We start from the raw sequence: 21773 nt of genomic DNA on the forward strand, positions 1-21773 counted from the left end.
CTCAGCCTTGGAGATCCGGTAAGGAGTTTATAGCTCCACATGGGGCTCTGAGTTGACCCACTACTTGGCACCTTCCAATGGAGGGTTACCAGGAACACCCAACCGGATTGAGACCCTGGCTACATTTTTCCTCCTTAACCATCTTGAGTTTGTGTCACTGCAGCCTCAGACATCGGTTGTAGCCTGACAGGAGTGAACCCGACGTGGTCTCTGCTGTTGCAGATCATCTCCCTCATGGTTGGACATGATGTTCATTTTCAGATGCTTTTCTACTCACTAGTTTGTAGATAGGTTATAAAGTGACCGTAGTGTTTTTGTCAGATCCCACCTATGTGGCCATTCTCAATTCTCATCAACACAGAACTGCTGCTCACTTGATACCATTCATTCTGAGTAAAAACTCAATTGTGTGTGAAAAGCAGTTTCAGAAATACTTTAACTGTCAAAGTCACTGAGATCATGCTTTCATCATTCTGATGTTTGATATGAACATTGACTGGAGATCCTGACCCGCATCTACAGGATTTGAATACATTGCACTACTGCCAAATAAACTGGTGTTCCCCATAACGTGCTCGGAGTGTGTAAGTCAATACAGTACTGTTATACTGGACCTTTAAATAAAAGCATATGACGACAGCGTGGTTCATACTTTTTGTAAGTGCTGGATTTGACACAATCAATGTTAAAGAAGTAAGACTTGACCTTCAGGTACAAAGGAGTTTTAACATTGTCTTTAGCACTTACTAACAGAGCTCTTTGGTCAGAAGCCCTACTAAATAAAATTAGTAGTTTGCATCAGATTCCGGTCAGTCCTCCTGTGCGTCGTCACTCTGATGTGTCAGCAGTTCACTTCTCCGAGTTCTTATATTTGATGGCTAAATCAGATTTAAAGGAGTGTGAGACCAACCCTCCTGTTTATTACAGAGTAGATCCTCTCAAAACCACAGACAAAAGCATGAGCCAGCTCTATTAGTGCTTCTGAAACAGATTGAACCAAAATGACAAATTAAAAACAAAAAAATTCTTTATTAACAGTTTAGAAACACATCACTTGCATTATACATTTCTGCCTTATTTGTTTGATTTTACCTTTCCCCTTTAAATAAGCCAGAGTGCCATTAACAAAGAAGCACACTACTGACCCACACAGGGTGGGAGAAGTGGTGCCAACATGTGGGCAGGAAACTGCAGCCGAGGGCACGTCGAGGTAAAGAGCAGTAAGAGCACTTCCACCTGTTCTATAGGGTCAGCAGCTCATGACACTTTGAATACATGAGGTTTCTCTGCTGTCACTGAAACACATTCAAGCCTTTTCAGAGGTTGAACAGGCATCAGTACAAAAACTGAGTAATGAATAATTTGGTCAGGGTCAGAAGCCTAATGTTAAGAAGATATGTGGAGACCCCATTTAAATTTCATATGTTCTCCATTTGGCAACTTTTGAGGCAATTATGTTTCTATAGAGCCAATAGTTTTGGAAAAAACTGTTGGTGAATATGGACTTGTAATGTTGGAGATTCATCATAAAATCAAATCAATTAAGCTTACTCAAATGTTTGAATGCAAGTGACTTACAGTATGATGGATAGACACACCTTCAAGTTCTATTCTCAGCCAGGTAGCTTCCACATGTTTATGTACGATAGACATTTATACCAGCATCACTTGTCATAAATAAATCAACCTTACTTCTTATTCTGCGGCTTACTGACAAATGACTTTGGATATTTTACCCTATCAATCGGTATGATTCACCAGATTAAAGACGCTTTCCATTCCAACCAAACCACTGTACTTACGATATCTTTTCTACATAAACTGTATGTGTTTGAGATTTGCTTCCACCTTTTGTCTGTTTTCTACAAATTTACAAAATACATTTTTGGGCCTGGAGGAAAAACATAAAAATCGATCTATCCATAGAGTTCCCTCTATAGGACTCTAGTGCACTCAATCCATGACGGGTCAGTGAAAGTAGAGAGCAGGTGTTAAGACAAAAATTAATTTCACAACACAGCATGGTTGAGGATACAGTGCAGAGGACAAAGCAGGAAATGAGAAGTTCACACGAATGACGAGTGTTATAGCACTCGATCTTGTCAAATTTTTATTTCTATATGGCCTGAATCAGCATTGAGGAAACCATCTGTCGGATGTGAGAGGGGCTTTTGTCTGGGCCGTGCATCTATCACAACACACACAGTGTGGGGCTCTATTTTTATCTGGCTGGTTCCTCGTGTTGCAAGTGTCCATTGCTTACCGCATCCACGAAAGTGAGAGAGATGAAGGGCAAAAGGAGACAAATGGGAGAAGGAGATGAGTGTGGACTTTGTTTTTCATCCATTCTGCTCCGAGCAATTCAACGAACGGGGCAAAAAAAAAAAACAGAGCAAGACGGAACTTGAACATTTATACACTGTCAATAAATATAGTGATTTCTTTTCCCCCAGTTTCAGCTGTTATAACTCATCGTCTATATGGTTTTCAGGTTTGGCTTTGTCCCTTGGTGCTGAAAATGAGGACAGAGAAGGAAAAAAATAAACACAGAATGTATGTGGCAATAAAGCAGCTCTATTCATCAGTAGAAAAGAGCTCGCAGCAGTCAGAAAGTTTCCCCTCCAGTCCACAGCTACAAGGGCAGAGGAATTGATGCCCACATTTACAGATTTAAGGAAAAAACTAAAAGGCCTGTTAGCTGACACTGAATCAATGCAACATGTGAAAATCCTATATTCTATTCTATAAATAGATTTTAGAGACTAAAAACCCTTGTCAACATGTAAAACAAATGCTTCTCTGGATGGGATGAGAATGTAACGCAACCTTTTAAGCAATGACCTCTTTTGCTTTTGACAGAAATACACTTATGTATCATTCCAGCTTCGTGACATTGTGGTTTTTGTTATTATGGTCATTATGCAATAGTCGAATTTCACTCTCTTCTATAAATATCATGATTTAACTGTTATAATCTAGGACCTTGTTTGAGAAAAAACTGGACCTGGAATTTGTCTGTCATAATAGCTGAAAGGAGTGAGAAGGATTAATAAAGTGCGATAAAGTTCCACTCGTGTTGATAGTGTGTGGCAGTGACATCATCCAGGTGACAACTCTGAGCATGAAGTTTAGGGCTGTTCTAGACCACATCATTTTTCTCCAGTCATTTTGTCGACACCTTAAAGTTCTCTGGCATTATCAGCAACAGGTATGGCAGACCGACCTGTGGTTGTGGATTCTTCCAAGGGCTGTGATTGGCTGTCTGAGTCTGTGTGTACAGTGCTCTCGGTAGGCGGGGCATCGCCCGGCTGAGCCTCCTCTGGACTTTCTGCATGTCAACATAAAACGCAACATTGTTATTCTAGATTTATTCCAGCTCTGATTCTTTGCCGTTTACAGTGAAAGATCAACAGATGTGTGTATTTTGCTGTTTGACCCACCGCTCTTCGAGTCCGTGCTCTCATCTGTGGGAGGGATGACTTTCTCCCCAGCTGTGTTATTGGCCTTGCTGCCTTTATCTGAGCTGGTGCTGTTCTTAGCTTTGGGTTTAGCCTTGGGTTTGGCAAACTTGGCCTTGTTGAGTAAGTAGTTGACCTCTCGATCCAGCAGTGCCAGTTTGGACTCGAGGTCTTTGGACAGCAGGACCGGTCGCTCTTTTGGAGAGCGTTTCTCCTGCTGTGCCAACGTCTCGTTCTTCCATGTCTGGAACAATTGAAACATGAGGATCAGTTTACTCGATTCAAAGAGAAGCACCCAGCCGTAAAAGAAGTTAAGATATCTTCAGTAGCTCTGCAAGGAGTTTTCTAGAGTCTGAGAAATGTATCCTGATAATGTCATGGTGGTGTCATCAGTGGTATCTGAGGCTTAAGCTTGAAAGGGGAAAGTCTGGATTATGATCTGTTGATTCTGCTGTTTTAACCATTTTATTTTGAATCTCTCTGGCAGATCCCTAACCTTACTGAGGTGCAGGGGTTAAGAGGGTGTCCGAATCATACCCTGCTAGAGCTGAGCTCCGCCTCCCTTTATGTCATATAACATTAATAATATTTTAATATCCAAGTAAACGTAATAGTCTTGAATAATTCTCTAGACTACAAAGAGATATTTCAAATGATTTCAACAGTGTAACCAAGTTTTATAGGTTAAACTGGTATAAATTTGTAGACTCTAAAATAATCAGGTACGTCTCCAAGAGAGAGCCCTACCTCCCGACAAACACAATTTACGCCCTGCTAAAAGGTGACAGTAAGGCAGTACTACTGGAGGAGTGATGTAAGAACAATATGACAGAATTAATTCTTTCATCACCTACCCCTGTTTCATTGATGAGGGTTTCTAACATATTCAGCTCAACTTCAGTGAAGATCTGGTCGTCCTCAGGTATCAGTCTGGCACTCCTTGAAAAGAGAAACAACAAAGACTCTTATGTGAGCAGGACTTGAATCCTCACAGCATTTCCTGGTTATTGTTCATCTTCATAGGCTCACGATTCGATTACCATTCAGCAGTCCATTCACAACAGTGCATCTCGATGCATTTCATTGCATCACATCCATAATTTTCCATATTACTGCACGTGGCTATAACTGTCAGTGTGTGGATGTGCGTTTATGCTTGTCTCTGTTCCTCTTCACTAAAACTGATAATCACATGAATTTTTTAGATATTATTCGATAATGACCAATGATGACTCCGGATCGCTCCGTCACTTTAACGCTGACAGTCCTTACTGTGAGTGTCACGTAACGTCTAGTATTGTGTGGAGCGGAGGACTACGTGCACACAGTGTTTAATGTATTTCATGAACTCAAACAAACAAAGTAAACGTCAGTCCTGTACTGTGTGGTTTATTGTTAAAGTGTGAAGTGAGCGCAGGACAGAGGGGAAGTGATGCGGAAGCAGACTCCGGCGCAAACAGGACGACCGGACTTTTAATGAGCGTCTGTTCAGATCCTGGAGCAGCGCTGGTTATAATTATACAGCGGCAGCACATCGCTAAGACAATCAATTGAGCAGAAAACATGAATCGATTATGTTATGCCTGTGTATCGATGCATAGTCGCCCACTTCCGCGAGTAAGGCGGCTGTCCCCGCAGCCGCTCAGCCCCGGCCTCCCTGCTCTGCTGCACACCACCCTCAGTCAGACACTTAGTCATAATTATGAGATTCTAAGTCATAATTATAAGATACTAAGTCATAATAATGAGATGCTAAGTCATAATTATGAGATGCGGATTGTGGGCGGGGCATAACAGAGCAGGGAAGCATTCAAATCCACCCCCCCCCCCCCAAATCAGCACTCACCTCAGGAAGAAGCTGGAGGTGTTGAGCATACCGTTAAGAGCAGCCAGGCGGTCCGGCCACTTGCGCCTCTCCTCCACCCTGAAAAACATGTCCTTGCACAAGCTCCTCAACTGAGACAGCCTCTCCCTTAGCTGTTTGGTGGAGGCTGTGTAACCATCCTCATCCATCCAATCCGACACCTCCGTCAACTTGGCAGAGATCTGCTCCTTCTCCTCCTCTGACACCACCAGCTGATAATCATCTTGGTACAGTTTGTCCTGGAGAAATTGTATTGTGAAGAAGCACTGGTGACATTTTTTTTTTTAGATGGGACAGATCCAATCCAATATCAGTATTTGGTGCCCATTGGGGCTGGGTATCACTACTGATATCCCAAATCGATTCCCATTTAAAAAGTTCTCGAATCAATATCGACTCAGTTCGGAGATTTCAGAATCAGAATCAGAATCAGAATTCTTTTTATTGCCTTGTATATTTTCACATACAGGAAATTGCCTTGGTGTATTTCATTGTACAAATACAAATTTTGCTTGGATGTGAAAAACTAAACCCGTCAACTGTGCAATGAAACCTCTAACTTGGTGCATATGAAAAATTAAGGTAGGTCATAACACATTTTGTTGGCTGATATATAATTATTAATTATTGTAATTATATGTCATAATTTTGAAATTATATAACAATATAATAATAGCATATTAATAATAAGCCTTTCAAAGAGCAATGAACTTTGAAAGCAAACAAGAGCAGTCTGACAGCAGAGTTAGTTTGTTATAAATCTGGTATAACTCGTAGAAACTCAGAGTTTCCCATTAATAATCTAGACGGTGGTTCAACATATTCTAATTTGTCCAGGTGCAATTTGGTGGGTGCCTGCTTGTGTTATGGTCCATAACATTTTTAACATGCAGACAGTCAGACCCCATGCAATGCAGTTCCTTCTCTCACGTGAGAACTTCTCTTTCACTCTTTTGTCTGTGGACGCTTCACCTTTCACTCAGAATCTGATCCATGTGGAAATTACCTTTGTGCGCATGCACATGCAAACCAGTTACCACCAACAATGTACTTAATTCTGTGGGAATGGCCGTCAAGTTATCTAGAGACAAAGTCACAGCAGCTGAGGAGGACAGAGGAAGAACTGATACTGACTCATGTCCTTTGTCTAGAAACAGTCTGTAGTCGTCTTGTCAGATGATACAGATCATGTTATATTAAGTTAATATGATGTAATGGAGCTTCCTGTAACATATATGATCAGGAGTCATTTTCTCCTTCAATTTTCTAATTCCTAATTCTCCTTTTTAGAACTCTCTACGTGTTAACACTCAGGTATTAAAAATAGCAATGTGTATGAAGGAACACTGGCAGTAGAAATTACCCGAGGCACCAAATAAAGGCTTTCTACAGCCACCCCCAATGCTTTTTCCATTTGGCCTATTTGAAGTTGTTTAACTCTGATCTACAATATAATACATTTCTGTATAGGTTTGTTTGTTCTTTTCATAAAGGGACGTTTGATTAAATACAGCGTTGTGTGGCCTTCTACATAATAGTCATAATAATATTCTTATATAAAAGACAAAACGACTTCTGGTATTGTTATATATTAATTCAAAATTCAGGCATTGAAATCTGGTTGGAGCATCTCTGATCATTTTATAGGGATAATGTGCTTGTAATCCACTCCAAGCTTCAAAGACCTTGCTTAAAAAACAAGAACCGATAAAAAGGTAAAACTCACAGACAGTGTCTGATGCTAACCTGTGTCTCAAAGACAAAAGCTTCCAAACTGTTGAGTGTCTTCTCTCGTTCCTGTTTGGCCAGGTCTCTGTCTGTCAAATCTTGCAGCCTGAAAAGACACAGATTTAATTCAGCTGACAGAACTGAAAACCAAACACTAAAAAGCTGAGGTAGAAACATGAATCGCTCTTACTTCTTTTTAGAGGAATTGAGAATATCTGCAGTGGGATCGAAGATGTCCTTGATGATCAGTTCCACTGTGATCTCATCTGAGATCTTGTTCTTTTTCTGAGGTTTTGCCTTCTTCTCTTCCTCCTCCTCCTTTTTCTTCTCCTCCTCGGCCTCAGCGTTTGCAGATTTCTCTCCGTCCTTTTCCTCCTTCAAAGACAGTGATACGTTTCCTTAAAATGCCACGTTTGTTCAGGCCATTCTCTCTTAAAACATATATTTTCACAAAATTCTGTACAAAGTTTAGAGCCAATCCAGTCTACATAAGCTTTGCAAGTAAGAACTTGGGACAAATCTTACTTTGGCATCATTCTTGCTACCTTCCTCCTCAGTCTGTTCCTGGCTTTTCTCTTCAGTCTTTTCACTTTTTTCTGAGTCATCCTGTTTCTCCTTGTCGTCCTTGTCGTCCTTGTCGTCCTTGTCGTCCTTGTCGTCCTTGTCGTCCTTGTCGTCCTTGTCGTCCTTGTCGTCCTTGTCGTCCTTGTCGTCCTTGTCGTCCTTTCCTGACTCTGGTGGTACTTCCTCCTCATCCTGGATGTCACAAATCAGGGAACAGGGTTTGCATCTATGTTAGGCAAGTGTGAGCACTACCACCTGACACTTGAGTGAACAATCACTTAAAGGGGACATATTATGAAAAATCCACTTTTGTAGTGCTTCTACACGTTAATTTGGGTATCTGGCATGTCTACCGTCCCAAAAACTCTGGAAAAAAACCAACTCGATTTGTTTTGGTTCCTCTATGTCAGATAGCATACGATAGAGTGCGTAGAATGGGAATACGACCAGAATTGACGTCAAAGTTGGTCTACATGGCATAGCTCCCCCCCACTGGAGGCGGAGATCTGGTAGAGGAGGAGACATTGTTACGTTACGAGCCGCAGCACCCTCCTCAGCTCGAGGCGGCGGGTGTTAGTTGGGAAGCTAGCCGAGGGGGGACGCTAACCAGCCGGTGAGCGGGGTGAGAGGCGGAGACCTGGCCGAGAAGCAGAGCCTGCGGTCGGGGTAAGTCACGAGCCCAAGCCTCCTCCTCAGCTCGTGCTCGCTGGGTGATGTCGTCGGGCTGCTGGACATGTCGGTGTTTGTTTACGGGCAGCTGCCTGACTGATCTCCCCACGGACAGGGGAGCGTTGACAGTGCGTGTCTCGTGTCGCATTGAGTGTCTTCAACTAGAAAAGCTGTTGTTTTGTTTCGGTAATTGACGGTGACATGTTAGCTAAGTGGCGTTAGCCTCATAGCAATCAGTGCCCGGCTTGCGGGCCGGCGTCGGCGGCAGCCGGCTGCTCGGTGGCGGGTTGGTTCCCCGGCTGTACCCAGGCGGCTCACTGCGAGGCTGGTGGTGCTCCCGCTGACTTCACACACCTGAGAGCCGGACACGTCTCACCGGCTCAGGGCTCCCCACGTCTGCAGGGTATGTCTCATTTTCCTGCTACGGTTAGCAGAAGCGGGCTAACGCTAGTTTGCTGTTAGTTTGTGTTTGAAGTTGCAGCACTTTCTGGAATGGCTGCTTATGAACGTTTTTACAACAGTATTGCATGTGGAACCCCGGCCGGGAAGCAGCGGATTGGGAGGTGGGGGGAGAGATCCCATTTCGGGTCTGGAGTGGGGGAACAATGCTCTCAGAGTCGTAGCTTGTGTGTGTGTTTCGCAACCTGAAATATGCTAAGGGGAGATTTAAGATGTGTGCGCGTGTCTGTGTGTGTGAGTTTGTCGGGGGTGGGGCAGTGAGAGGGGGTGTGGGTTGTTGGTGAGAGGGGGGGGTGGGGCGTTGAGAGGGGGGGGCGGGGCACACAAAACAGGTCAATCGGAGGAAGGCTGTTTTAGACAGTGTAAAAAGGGTGCTGTTTTAAATGATCTTTGTGGTATTTTGACCAAAATTTTTTTGACATTTCATTAAGACCCCAAGGAGCCATATCAACTGTGGTGAAATGGGCATAATATGTCCCCTTTAAAGCATTTCAGCTCAACAATTGTTACAGAAAAACCAGGATAAAGAAATTAATCCCTAAATGTAAAAATCCTTCATTCATACAGGCCTTAGTGTAAAACCTATCATTGTGTTGCATGAACACAGCTGTACTTACCAGGATAGGCTCAGTTACATTTTGGGCAGGTTCTGAGGATCCTCCTCCAAACAAGGTAGAAATTGTGTTACCCAGTTCTGAAAGAGAGTGATATGATGGTTATGTTACGCAATGATAAGTCATATAAATTCTATAACATGGATTTTAATGTTGCATAAATCATCAAGAACAAGATTCATGCGCACAGGTAATCTGATATGTACCACATGAGCTGGCTGGTTATGAAGTTCTAACCCAAGCATTCTGATGTGTCTGTGTGTGTGGTGGCGAGTGTGTCTCGGAGCAGCCTGGGATCGTTTTCAGGTGATTAAATTGAATCGAGGAAATTATAGCGCGTGTAACAGCACTGCGGCTACTCAGAGTAAGCAGGTTATCAAACATGTTTCCTGCTGCTGTGATTTAATGAACAGAGGGAGAAGGAATTTACTGTCACTAAAAAAAAAAACAATGAAAGAAGCACACAAAACCATCTTGATGGACATTGCGAGCTTAACAACTCACTTCATACCGCCTCATTTAAAGGGCCCATATTTTACACCTTGCTGGGATTTAATTTGAGTTATAAGATGATATATCAGTGGTTTAGAGGGAACAAAATTCTGCAATGTGTATTTCCATGTCCTCTCTACTGCCTCTCTTTGGAGCTGAAGACAGAACAGGCTGTTTTCACCTAAATCTTGAGCCCCTCCTTTGATTGGCGGACTTCGCTTGAGTGACACGCGTCCAGGCCAATCACCGATCTAATTCTGGTGCATCGCTGATCTCGCTGATGAATACAGCTGAAAGTTACGTTATGTTTGCAGCAGTAGAAGACCAGCCACATATTTACAGTCGCTTACAACCAGGATGTTTCTCAACGGTAAGTTAAACCAGTGACAGGGAGTGGGGATGGTGGGCTCGGAGGCTGGACTGCTACCGGCTGGGCGGGGCTGAGAGAATAGTAAAAGCCTAGAAAAATGTATACAACACAATATGGGCCCCTTAAATGAAATACCCATTATGCCTCTCCCCAAGCCTGTGATCAGTAACCAAAGCACCATACCGATAGATTTCACTGAACTCAAGATTTTTTACTTTCAAAACCTACTAGTTAATGTCGATTCCTCTTCTTTATCCTCCACAATTGTCTCAAAGACAGACTCCACCTGTGAAGGACAATTTACAAAAATGAAATATCCCCATAGTGACGATGATCATAGTATTTAAATCAGCTGGTGATATTGCGTTTGCTAGTATTTGTCTGTGAAATGTAGAGACAATGCATGAGGTGATTTGGCACAAATAAAATGTAATGTTCAATAAGGATGCTATAATAACACAAAAGTGTAACTTGCCCGATCCAGCAGGAGCACTCCACTTTCATCCATGTTGAAATGAGCTTTGATGCCTTTCGACTCTGCGTCTGCGTGCTTCTGGAAGCTGCTGCCCACTCCAGACAGTTTGACAGTGGTCAGGTTCACAGAGCCAAACACACTGCAACACATGAACAACAGGGTGAGGGGAGAACAGCAGTTACATTTAACATATGAAAATCATGAGGGAACATGGGTTAAAACTAGCCTGACGTTGTCAGACTCACAGTTCTAGTCAGAATGTGAGTCTGAGACTGCTCCATTGGGCTGTGATTATGGGGCGTGTTTCAACTGACCAGGAAATAAAATTCCTCTTCGCTCAATTGGATAGACCTACAACCAATCAGAGCAACGTAGTATGTGACTTATGTTAAGCAACGCAATGTGAGTTATTTACTAACGCCTGGTTCACACCGGACGCTGAAGCGATGCCGAAGCAACCCTTCAGCGCAGCGTCAAGCCTTAAATAACAGCTGGCTCCCATCCACTCCCATGCTAAAACTTTGTGCGGGTCACTATGGAGGCTGAAACGCCGCTCTGCGCCAAGGCTGCCTCGCGCCGTGCAGCGATCGTTTCGGCTCCGAGTGTATTTTTTGCGCTTGACTCAGAGTATCGCACTAGGAAACACACTGAAAAACGATCTTAAACTATATTGATGACATATATTATATGATATAAATGATCAAATATGCATCCCATACTTTGAAGTCCCCTTCTGTTGTCCTGGAGTTTTAATTTGACCAATGACATTATTAAATGTCCCCCTCGGTCCATCCACTACAGCCACATAAGCAGTGATACAGATCATGTTTGTTGAAAACGAATTCAACCCAAGGGCTCTTTGATGAAGTGTTTGATTACGTTACCGTTGATCATCTGTCCATCATCGTATAAAGCCCGCCCTGACAATCTGATTGGTCCGGATGATTTCGAACCGGGCATAATTTCTCCCCAACAGAGCGACTCCAGACCGAACTTCCCGACCTCAAATGTTGTGGGAGGGGCTAAGTTCGTCTGGCATCCAGGCTAGGTTAAAACAAATTCACACTAACAAAATGTGGTTCTGTAAAGTCTGGATTCTTCTGACTTTGTAGCAGTGGAATGTCAGGATCACAGCTGAACTGATTCAACCGTTTTCGTGCTGGAAAACTCTTTTTCCAGAATAGGTTAAAAGTGCTAAAGGGGGGCAGCTGTCCAACCTGTGGTCCTCTTGACTCAGGAAGCTGAGGTCTCCATAGTTGATTTCGAAGGAGAAGTCATCGTTGTAGCGGTTGAATGTTATGACCTTGCGCTGGGGGTAGGGCGCCATCCTCTGGAAGAGGATACGTTTGTTGTGTTTCGAGGTTTTGACCCCATCCTCCTCTGCCTCACGGGTGAACTCCACCTGATAGAATTATGCAACATGTTGTTAATGTTAACATGGCTTCAAGGAGCATTTTAGGTCAGGTAACTAACTTACTGTGAGTTTTAGGTAAAAGGTCTGCATTTCTAATGTTCATGGGCACTCAAAGCACTTTACCAAACAGTTTATTACCATTCACTCATACTATGGGATGAGGTATTCTCAAAAACTCTGAACAGTGTACAAATTTTTAAACACTACAATTTTAAACACTACATACTGGGACACATCACATCTCCAAGGCTGGGTGTTATTGAAATAAAGATGGGTGCAAGTTTCCTCACTAATGATTAATACAGCTCTTCTAAAATAAAAAAAAATTAACAGCAAAGATGTACTTGAGTGCTGTCTGTGAACAACATCCACTTACTTGAATGGGGAAGATAGCGGCATCTCTGATCAGGAAAGGTTTGACCTTGAAAGCCTTGCTAAGGGCAGCAGCCTGGTACACGGCGCCCATGGCTGCAGCCTCATCTGCATTGATGTTCTTCCCCAGCTCCTCCCTGTGAGGAAAAATAAACACAATTAGACAGGCACTATCAACACATCCAAACCTGCAAACTCATTCTTCCTATATTAAGTAAAAGAGAATCATGTTAAATCATTCAATTTATTTTATGTTGTAAAGTGAAAGTTGTTCAAATGAGAGCAGCATGGCACTCACTTCCCCACAGCTTTGAGCAGCACTTCCTGAACTTTGGGGACGCGGGTGGCGCCACCGACTAAAATCACCTGCTCGATTTCATCCTGTCGGCACAAAAAGAAGAATTCAGTTTTGCAGCAGTACAACAAACATCCATTCATTCATTTACAGCAGTGCGAGTCATAATCAAAAGGTAAGGAAATACTTTCTCCACCTCCACCAAGTGTTAAGTCCGCAGAAATTCTAGGGAATCTAATGTCATAATGATTCACCGCGTAGAAGACACCGACAAGGATGTCTAGAGTTTTTGGCCATTCGAAAATTACGTGATCTCCACATCCACCACCGTTTAACGTTTCTTTTAAAAAATGTAAATAGCCTTTACTCAAAAATTAGCATCTGGATGTTCCTGCAGCATTTATAGCACAACTAGCAATTTTGTTCCAATGCATCATGTATTATGTAGCAACATGAACCCTCCAGATCTCATACACTGACTGAATTTAGAAGACATTTGTTAATTTTTTATGATATAATTTATATATAAAAACAATACATATAAATAAATGTAATTTGAAGATAATCAGAGCTGATAACTCTTAGATGAAAAAAGGTATTTAGAATTATACATTTCTGCTTGGGATCTTTAATGTTTGGACAAAATTCTATTTGAAAGTGGAATAAGGGAACATCCACCATGTCACAACTTTTGTGATAGTATGATGTGCTTATTTTGCCCTAGACATTTAAAATGAATGGATATACCTTCCTTCAATAACAGGGTGGACTGGACAACAATAGCATATCATATGTATACAGGACCCTGTGTTCTTTTGTTGATATGAAATTCTATTTCAATTCAAGTTCTTCTGTATCAAACGTCTGCAGCAACAAGCTGCTCAATATGCCCATGTGTCATTAAAGTTACTATCAGGCTAAACTTGATCTGACACAGATAACACAGAGCAATACAATGAGAAAACTGACCAGCTTCATTTCTGCAACAGCGAGGGCGTCCTCCACCGGGCGAGGCACCCTTTCAAAAAGATCAGCACACATTTCTTCAAACTCAGATCTGGTCACCTTCGATTTGAAGTCAATGTCGTCCATCAAACCTTCCACCTGAAAAAAGGAGACTTTTCACTGCAGTGATACTGAGTTTGGATAGGAGTCTGGGATTTTGCTGAATAAAAACAAGAAAATGTTGCATTACTGAGACCTTAAAACAGGGAAATTAATAAAGTCGAGAAATTATTCAAGTCAACAGAACTGTGTTTTAAGTCATTCAATTAATCAAGGTGCTACAGATGGTTCTGACAAAAACGACTGTGAAATAGACAATCAGCAAGATGGACCGATATAGGGTTCACAGACAGGGTACTCACCTGAGCCATGAAGTCTATGTTTGCACTAAGCACGGTCTTGAGCCTCTGGGCCTCTTTGAGCAGTTTGGCCATGGCCCGATGGTTCTCCCTCACGTCTTTAGTGCTCTTCTTCTGCTCGTTGAACAGTTTGGCCAGATGGTCCCGCAGGCGCAGGTCCATCTCAAAGCCCCCCAACCCACGGTCAAACCTAGAGGCAGAAGAAGGGAGGCAAACCTTAGTCTACATGGGCATCTATAAAGTTTTTGACAAGTGACTCTTTTTTTTAATTATTATTATGCAAGTTGACCTTCAAAAGCAGGAAGCATTTACTTTTTCTTCTATTCAAAGACATTCTCTTATCCTTACCTCACTTTCTTTATCACTCAAATAAAGGGTGCACTAATAGATTTTGGACAGGCACTGAATTCTGAACTCAAATGTCTGAGTGAGAGCCTCTGGAATTTCTAACGCCGGAGAAGCCGAGGTGAGATCACAGCAGATCTTCCACAGAATTCACTGAGAGCGAGTGGGGGTGACAAACAACTGGTGCAAAAATGGGCCTTACACCTGGGAGACAATTATCTGCTTCTACTAACTTCACTTGAACTCGAGAAGGCTATGTCAGTATGTTGTGTGTGCGTGTGCGTGCGTGCGTGCGTGTGTGTGATCTTTGCATGCATTTTCCTGTTTTGATTTAACAGGATTAGACAAGACAGAACAAAACCTCTTTAAGTCTTATTGTGAAATATAGCGCAATCATGACTGCTGGTCCTCTGAAAATCTCATAATATACTCACAAGTCAGACTAAAATCATACAACTATGATAGAGTATGTAACTTTTGTAAATGGTATTAACTGTTTTTATGAAGATTTCAGACCAAGTAGTGTGCACCGCATATGACAACATAGAATAGCACCCATGCACAGAAAACCGCCTTAAAAGGGGCTTTGACAAGCATGAGTTTGAGCTCTCCCAACACACAACTGCTCTACACTCGCTCAATGAGTTGACTTCTGAGGCTTTGGAGGCGGGGACACCAGGACAGTGACTGATGCCTCCACTGCTTTGATTGGTCAGACCCAGAATCTCCACAGTCTCTGGCCTGGTGAGATACCAGGTGGGGCACTGGCCGGTAGAGGCACCTAGTGGTCCAATGCTGACATGAGTAGAGTCAATGTGAAATATCTTTAATAATAACTTTTTTTTTTAAAGCACTACATCTCCCCAGCAGGAGAATATGGGTGCTGAAAATGACCTGTGTGCACACACCTGCTTGGACAGATTTTGAGGCTAAATGAACAACACAATTCTTTCTAATATAATTCAGCCGACAAATTCCTGTGAGTGAGCATCTCACATCTCCCCATCAGACAGAGCCAAAGTCAAAAGTGGGATCTCACAGCTGTCAATCAAAACATGAACGTGCTACTGGTTTGATGCCCCTCTCACATGGAGGGTTCAAGTTAGTATCAGCTGCTGGAAGACAATGCTATGTCTAAGAGGCGAGCTAGCTCCTGATTCCTGCATTAGCAATCGCAATGAGGATGTAGTTGGAGGGTTAGGGTGGGGGTTAGGGTGGAGTCTAAAAGAGCTTTAAAACAGGAGGCATTGTTAGAAGAGAGCCTGAGACTCAAGCATTTCACTGCCAGCGACTGCTTAATGTTATTGTTTTGCATTTGACAATAAAAATCTTGAATCTTGAAGGATGTTCTCTAAAATTGTAATAAGAGAATTTCTCACAAACACATTGCAGATGTTTGAAACTATCTGAACCTATTTCCCAGGTCACCCACCATCTCTGAATGTAATCACATCTCAAATGGACAACTCTGAGCACATGTGTGACTACACCAAGATAAGATATTACCACCACATTCAGGAGGTAGTGTAGGGCTCAGTTAAGTATACGTTCAGACCTAGGGCTGCTCGATTATGGAAAAAAAATCATAATCACGATTATTTTTGACAATTTCGAAACCACGATTATTCAAAGGATTATGTGCCCTTTTTCTGAAGTCTATGCTTTATTCTTTAAATGACTGGAGCGTGCGCAATAAAGTGAATCACTTCCGGTTCAGGTAAACACCGATGACGGCTGCGTGTCTTATTCGTCCGTGAAACCAGGATATCGGTGCCCGGTTATTCAAACCCTTAATGATGGCAACCCTAACACTCTCTGACTGGCTGACCGGCACGGAGAATGCGGGTCCGGTCTGACCTGTCTGAACAGCCAGGAGGGAGCGCGCTTGAGAATAGTGGGGCCAGCGCGGCCGCTACATGGTCTGCTGCTGCCCTCCCTGCTTTTCCACTCGCGCTGTTTTTTTCACTGCCGGTCACCACACACACACAGCTTGCCTCCTTCACGTTACAGCTGATTGAGAGCGAGAGCCAGTCAGCTGAGCTGCTGAATGCTTTGGGGGAAGGACTGAAAAGCGCATCCGCCAAAAAATTAAAACCTTTCGAAAAAAATTCCAAATAATCGATTATAGCATCACGATTAAATTTCGATTACTCGAGCATCCCTATTCAGACCTGTACTTTGCACTGACCAGCTGCCAGGTCTGATCAGGGTCACAGGGTAACAAACAAATGACCAATCTGTATTGTCGAAATGGCTAAAACATGGTGGAATCTGATAACAGTGGTTACTGGAGACACATTCTAAATCAGAGCTGACCACTTGTGATCGAATTACTGTAACCGTACAGGTGCGAGCGCACCCAAGACACATTTCCAATCACTCAACACATCTTTTTAATCCTCATATCACACGTATTCACTCATTTCAGAAGCTCTTCGAGACAACGGGCCTGACAACAGACCATTACACAGCCTCAACAATGCTGAGCATTGCGTAGCAATCTGAGATGCTACCTCAAGGATCAGTGGACTTACCCGACACCTCGGATCTGCAACTGCGGCTGGGTGCCAAACTCCTTGGTTTTGACAGTCTGATACGTGACAATGGTGGCAGTAGTGCTACCGGAGCCCATGTCATAAAACATAATATTCTGAAAAATAACAAGATCGGAAAGTCAGTTATGTTAGTTTTTCTACATCTAAAGACTGTGATAAACGTGAAGCGTGGACAAAACTGATATTGATTCATTTATTCAGGGACCGATGTTCTCTTTGGAGTATTAAGGGAACAATGTGGCTCAGGAGCTAGAGCGGTCGTCCTGTAAGCAGAAGGTCGGTAGTTGTATTGTGTGTCGGATGAAATAGTCCTCCACATCTTCGTATCATTAACAGATGGTCTGTGATACATTTTCTTTTTTAGATAACAAATCACATATTTGTAGTAACAGAATAAAAGCTCAGGCTTAATCAGTTCTAACTTTGCTACTGCTGTTTACATTTACTGTGCATTGTACATAACGATGCATCATTGATTACAACGGTTCTAATCAATATTGAGAAAAACTCTGTTTTGTACAAAGGATGCATGAATTAACAAGGACCCGGCTCAATATCCAGATTTCATTCGACGGAAAGGGTGTGGCTCACTGGTGAGTTTTAATATGGTTTGCAAACAATGGTGGCACAGCGGAATAAGATAGTGTATCACACTATCAGCAGGAGACATTAACTGTTAGATTGCATCTGGACACACGTTTTTGTCAACTACAGGAGATAATAGTCACTTGCTGTCTGCAGAATATAACCAGACTGATTCTAAAGCATGCACTTAGGAGAAATGCTGAATGTGCACCTTAGCTGCATTGTCGATATCTTTCCTCCTGAAGACACCATAGTTCAAGGCCACGGCTGTGTTGTCATTGATGAGCTGAAGGACCTTTAGACCCCCCATCTGTGCGGCCTGCAAGACTGCCCTACGCTCTGCCTGGTTGAAAAAGGATGGGACGGTGATCACTGCATCTTTGATTGGTTGTTCTGGGAGTAAGAGAGATTAGGAGGATAGAAAAAGAAGAGATGCAAATGAATATACTTCGCTCATATGTGCTGATGCAATTTCTTCCCTGAGCCAACTAACCTGCGAAGTCCTGAGCCAGTCCACGAGAGTAATTGAGCACCATCGCAAGGAGCTCCTCAGGATTGAACTGAGTCTCTCTGGAGGAAAAAAAAGACAGATGTGATGTGACTCTAGAGCCATCTGTATTATACCTACTAAATAAGTCACATTATTGGAAAATATTCTATATAGTCAGGAATTAAAAAATATTTTTTAACAAATATCCACACTGTAGGACAGAGAACACAACCTGATACAAGATATGTACTAATTTAACAAACGTGTGTCTGGAAAAGTGCAGGGTCTACTTTGGTGCAATTATAACATTCAATATGAATTCACTTTGAATAAACAGGGCAAAGCCTGCCGATCAAAGATATCTGGAAGGGTGTAATGTCAACACTGTCGGAATTACACCCAACCCGCGCCTCTGTCTTCTCAATGATGACTCCTCAATACCCCTCTCTTTGAATCAGCTTAGACTTGTTCTGGCAGGCATTCCAGCAGCCAATCAGACCACACTTAGAATGTAGGTATATCCCACACTGTCGTTAATGCATTACTGGATGGTGTCCTATCAGGGCATAGCACCCCTTGAACGCGCAACAGCCCGTCTAAACAAAGCCAAACCCGCCTCTGTGCAGGCATGGTCAAGCATTGCTGCCCCCCTTACAGACCACCTCAAAGGAGGGCAACCCCGCCCCACAGATCTTTCCAGGTTAGGTGATGTCAGACCCCGGATCAGACCAGTAGTAACAGTAAGATAGAACAAGTGGTTGCGCTAATCTGATTTCGGCCCTTTTCTTTCTCTTCATCAGTCTACTGTGATCTGTAATTTAGGAGTTTTGCCTCTTCTTTTCTCCTCACCAACACTATATTGTGCAATATCTTTTGGGGATTTTATTTTGTACCATGTGTACTGCACTGCAGTTGTTTGGAAATGTTTGTGTTTGAGTTGTCGTGATCATTTCAAAATTAAAATGTTGATGATATAAAAGAACAGGAACCAGCACTCTGCAACAGTCAGAGCACTGGTTGAAGTTTCAGTGCCTTTATTTTGAAATGGTCTGAGCTTGGGTCTGATTGGGTCTGATTCTGCTGAGTGCTTAACAAACCTAGGAAATAGCCGACATGTTACATTTGAAAAAATTACACCAGTTCAGGAAATTATTCAAACCTATATAGCAGCCACACACCTGAACAGTAATTACATTAATTGAGTTTCATTTTTATGAAAAACACTGACCATTGACTGTTTATAAAAAGCTTTGCACACAATGTGCAGCATAAAACTGCTCAAGGAAGACACACTGACAAGGAATCATTACAACAGGCAAAAGAAACAGACAACTTTAGAACAGACACTGAACTAGTTAGTGTACAGACTAAGTATGTGATGAACCACCACTGTGCAAACCACTTGCAAAATATTTAAGATTCTATATGATTGGACAAAAGAGTTAATGTTTGTGTTTACAACAAGTAAAAAAAAAAGACTCACTCTGAGTTTTTAAAGTAAGTTGTCCCTCTCACTGTGTCCACCTGCATATGGTGCTCAGGAAAACGTTTTTGGTAGAGCGCCACCTGAGGGTTCTCATGCTTCTTGCCCAGTAGGCTTTGGAGGTGCCTATATACAGTTTTGGGGTTCTTCACAGACTGAAATGTACAAAACACATGAGCATTAATAGCATACACAGAAATCATCAACACTCAATTAGGCTGATGTTGTATCACATGCGATTTAGTCAACTTGAGAAGAAGCCTTACCATTCCCAGTGCATTGTCTCCAAACAGTCTCTCATTGTCTTTGAGACACACAGCAATAGGCGTTTTCCTCCGTGACTCCCTAAAACATAAAAAAAAGACAACACACAGTGTTGAGCTTCATTTACTCTATTTAACATTTCCCTCAGTTACATTTCCTTTGACATCAAGGCATATATAACACACTGTACTATGATGAAGACAAACGCCTAGATATACTCACTTGTTGAGAACTATCTCCATTGGCACGCCAGGTTTCACTATCGCCATTTTCATCCACTCACTGCCCAGGTCAACTGACATGACAGCTAAAGTCACTGTTAAAACAAAGCACAGAAAGGCCGCATGAAGCTCTTGAGGCAGAGGGGAAACACCTGAGCTGAAGTACTCACGCAGATCAGGTATTTCCAAACACTGAGCCATTGGTAAGGCATTGTTCACACTGCTCACCGCTGCAATTAGTGCGCCATGTTGGGAAAAAGTTAGCATAGGTTGACGGATCGTATTACCTGTGTGAGAAGGCAACATTGCCAGAACAAGGCAGAAGAGAGCAACCGGTGCCAGCATCCTCTTCTCCTCCATGATGATCTACAAAGAGGAAATTAAATGAATGAAAAACAATACCAGGAACCAGGGCAGGTCATCTCTGACATCTCTTCTACGGTAACGTCACACACTATGTCCAACATCTCTCTGATTCATTGATGGTCAAAAGCTGCTCTGCAGAGATGCTTTTCATCCAGAGACAGTTTCTGTATGTTTCTGTCTCTGTGGGGGAAGGAGCGACCTTCTCCCACCTGAGAAGACACACCTGCTCTATTTGCTTCTACGCTCATTCATGATTTCTTCAAAGCTGTATCGTACTCCTGTCTCCTGATGGCCGTCCATGTTTCCTTATGGATCTGCTATACATACGGCAGATCGCAGAGCCAGTGCTGGGTATGACCATTTGCCCAAGCATCTGACGCACCTGATCCCTACCAGACAGGTGAGCAGCCTTCAAACATGTGTCAGGTTTCATTGTTTGCTTTGACCACGCTGCACTCAAGGGAAGTGTGTGCTTTTTAAACCCTGTGTGAATACAGACTGGAGCCGGAGCTCAGCATCCAGGGAGAGATCATCCAAAGCCACATCCGTGTCTGTGCTTCGGGTTACAAGGAGGAAATTTGCAGCACAGACTCCTCCAGTGCCGGTGAGCCGGTGACGCATGACGGTAAAATGGATGCACGGTTGAAACCTTCACGGTTTAAAGCACACATGAGACCGTTAGCTTCTGGATGTCACTCTGCCGAAGCGGCTGCTCACCGGAGAAGTTGCCGCTGTCTGCTGCTAAGCTAATTGAACGGATCCCAGTTATTGCTTTGAAAAAAACTGAGTTACAGTGAAACATTTCCGTGTGAAACATCTGTGCAGATGCTCCGGGTACAAAGGCAGCACTTCACCGGCGGCACCTGAGAGAAGTTGACAGCTACTGTTAGCTAGCTCCATGTCAGACCACCATCAATGAGAGAGTATGACATTGTGCCGGGGCAGGAACTCACCTCTCCTCGGGCGGGCTCAGACCGGAGTGTGGCGGGGCGACAAGCAGAAGGGAACCACTCTCTGGTTCGTGTTCCTGGGCTTTGTATAGACTCGCAGCCTCTGTGCTGTCACGCTGTGGCCGTCTTCAGACACCTTATCACCGGCTCTCTCGCAGCAGTTGGGCCCGGAACGCGGCGGCACCTCATTGGATCCACTCGAGCCACTGCCGGGAGTAGAAGTCTCACCAAGTTTACTAGAAGCAAATGTACTGCATCCGGTTAGTGTTAAAGAATAAAACAACCGTCGACTAATTGGTGGCGCAAACAACTACATTGTAAATGGATACCACATTGAAAAAAAAACTCTAATTTGAATCTATAAAAACTAGTCAGC

General features: G+C 43.0%; 1 protein-coding gene across 1 annotated transcript; it reads right to left on the minus strand.

Moving 5' to 3' along the window:
• Positions 1-1009: 1009 nt before the first annotated feature.
• Positions 1010-21573, minus strand: hyou1 (hypoxia up-regulated 1). Its single transcript, XM_062405617.1, has 24 exons — positions 21401-21573; positions 20369-20447; positions 20083-20176; positions 19863-19941; positions 19597-19751; positions 18117-18193; positions 17835-18016; positions 17018-17133; positions 14142-14328; positions 13744-13878; positions 12778-12860; positions 12484-12616; positions 11911-12095; positions 10694-10832; positions 10447-10504; positions 9360-9436; positions 7576-7806; positions 7241-7425; positions 7069-7156; positions 5305-5561; positions 4313-4397; positions 3441-3702; positions 3224-3328; positions 1010-2512 (listed from the first exon to the last, which is right to left on the minus strand). The coding sequence occupies exons 2-24, from the start codon at positions 20439-20441 to the stop codon at positions 2463-2465; spliced, it is 3036 nt and encodes a 1011-aa protein (XP_062261601.1). The 5' UTR covers positions 20442-20447; positions 21401-21573; the 3' UTR covers positions 1010-2462.
• Positions 21574-21773: the final 200 nt, after the last annotated feature.

The sequence above is a fragment of the Platichthys flesus genome, chromosome 15, assembly GCF_949316205.1.
Source record: "Platichthys flesus chromosome 15, fPlaFle2.1, whole genome shotgun sequence".
In the NCBI taxonomy this organism is placed as follows: Eukaryota; Metazoa; Chordata; class Actinopteri; order Pleuronectiformes; family Pleuronectidae; genus Platichthys; species Platichthys flesus.

Excerpts from the sequence above, each read along its gene's own strand:
- hyou1 (XM_062405617.1), bottom strand. The coding sequence starts at position 20,441 with ATGGAGGAGAAGAGGATGCTGGCACCGGTTGCTCTCTTCTGCCTTGTT. Across the intron at positions 12,861-13,743 it reads CTGTTGCAGAAATGAAGCTG|GATGAAATCGAGCAGGTGAT; the intron begins GTCAGTTTTCTC and ends TTGTGCCGACAG. Across the intron at positions 10,505-10,693 it reads GAGTGCTCCTGCTGGATCGG|GTGGAGTCTGTCTTTGAGAC; the intron begins GCAAGTTACACT and ends TGTCCTTCACAG.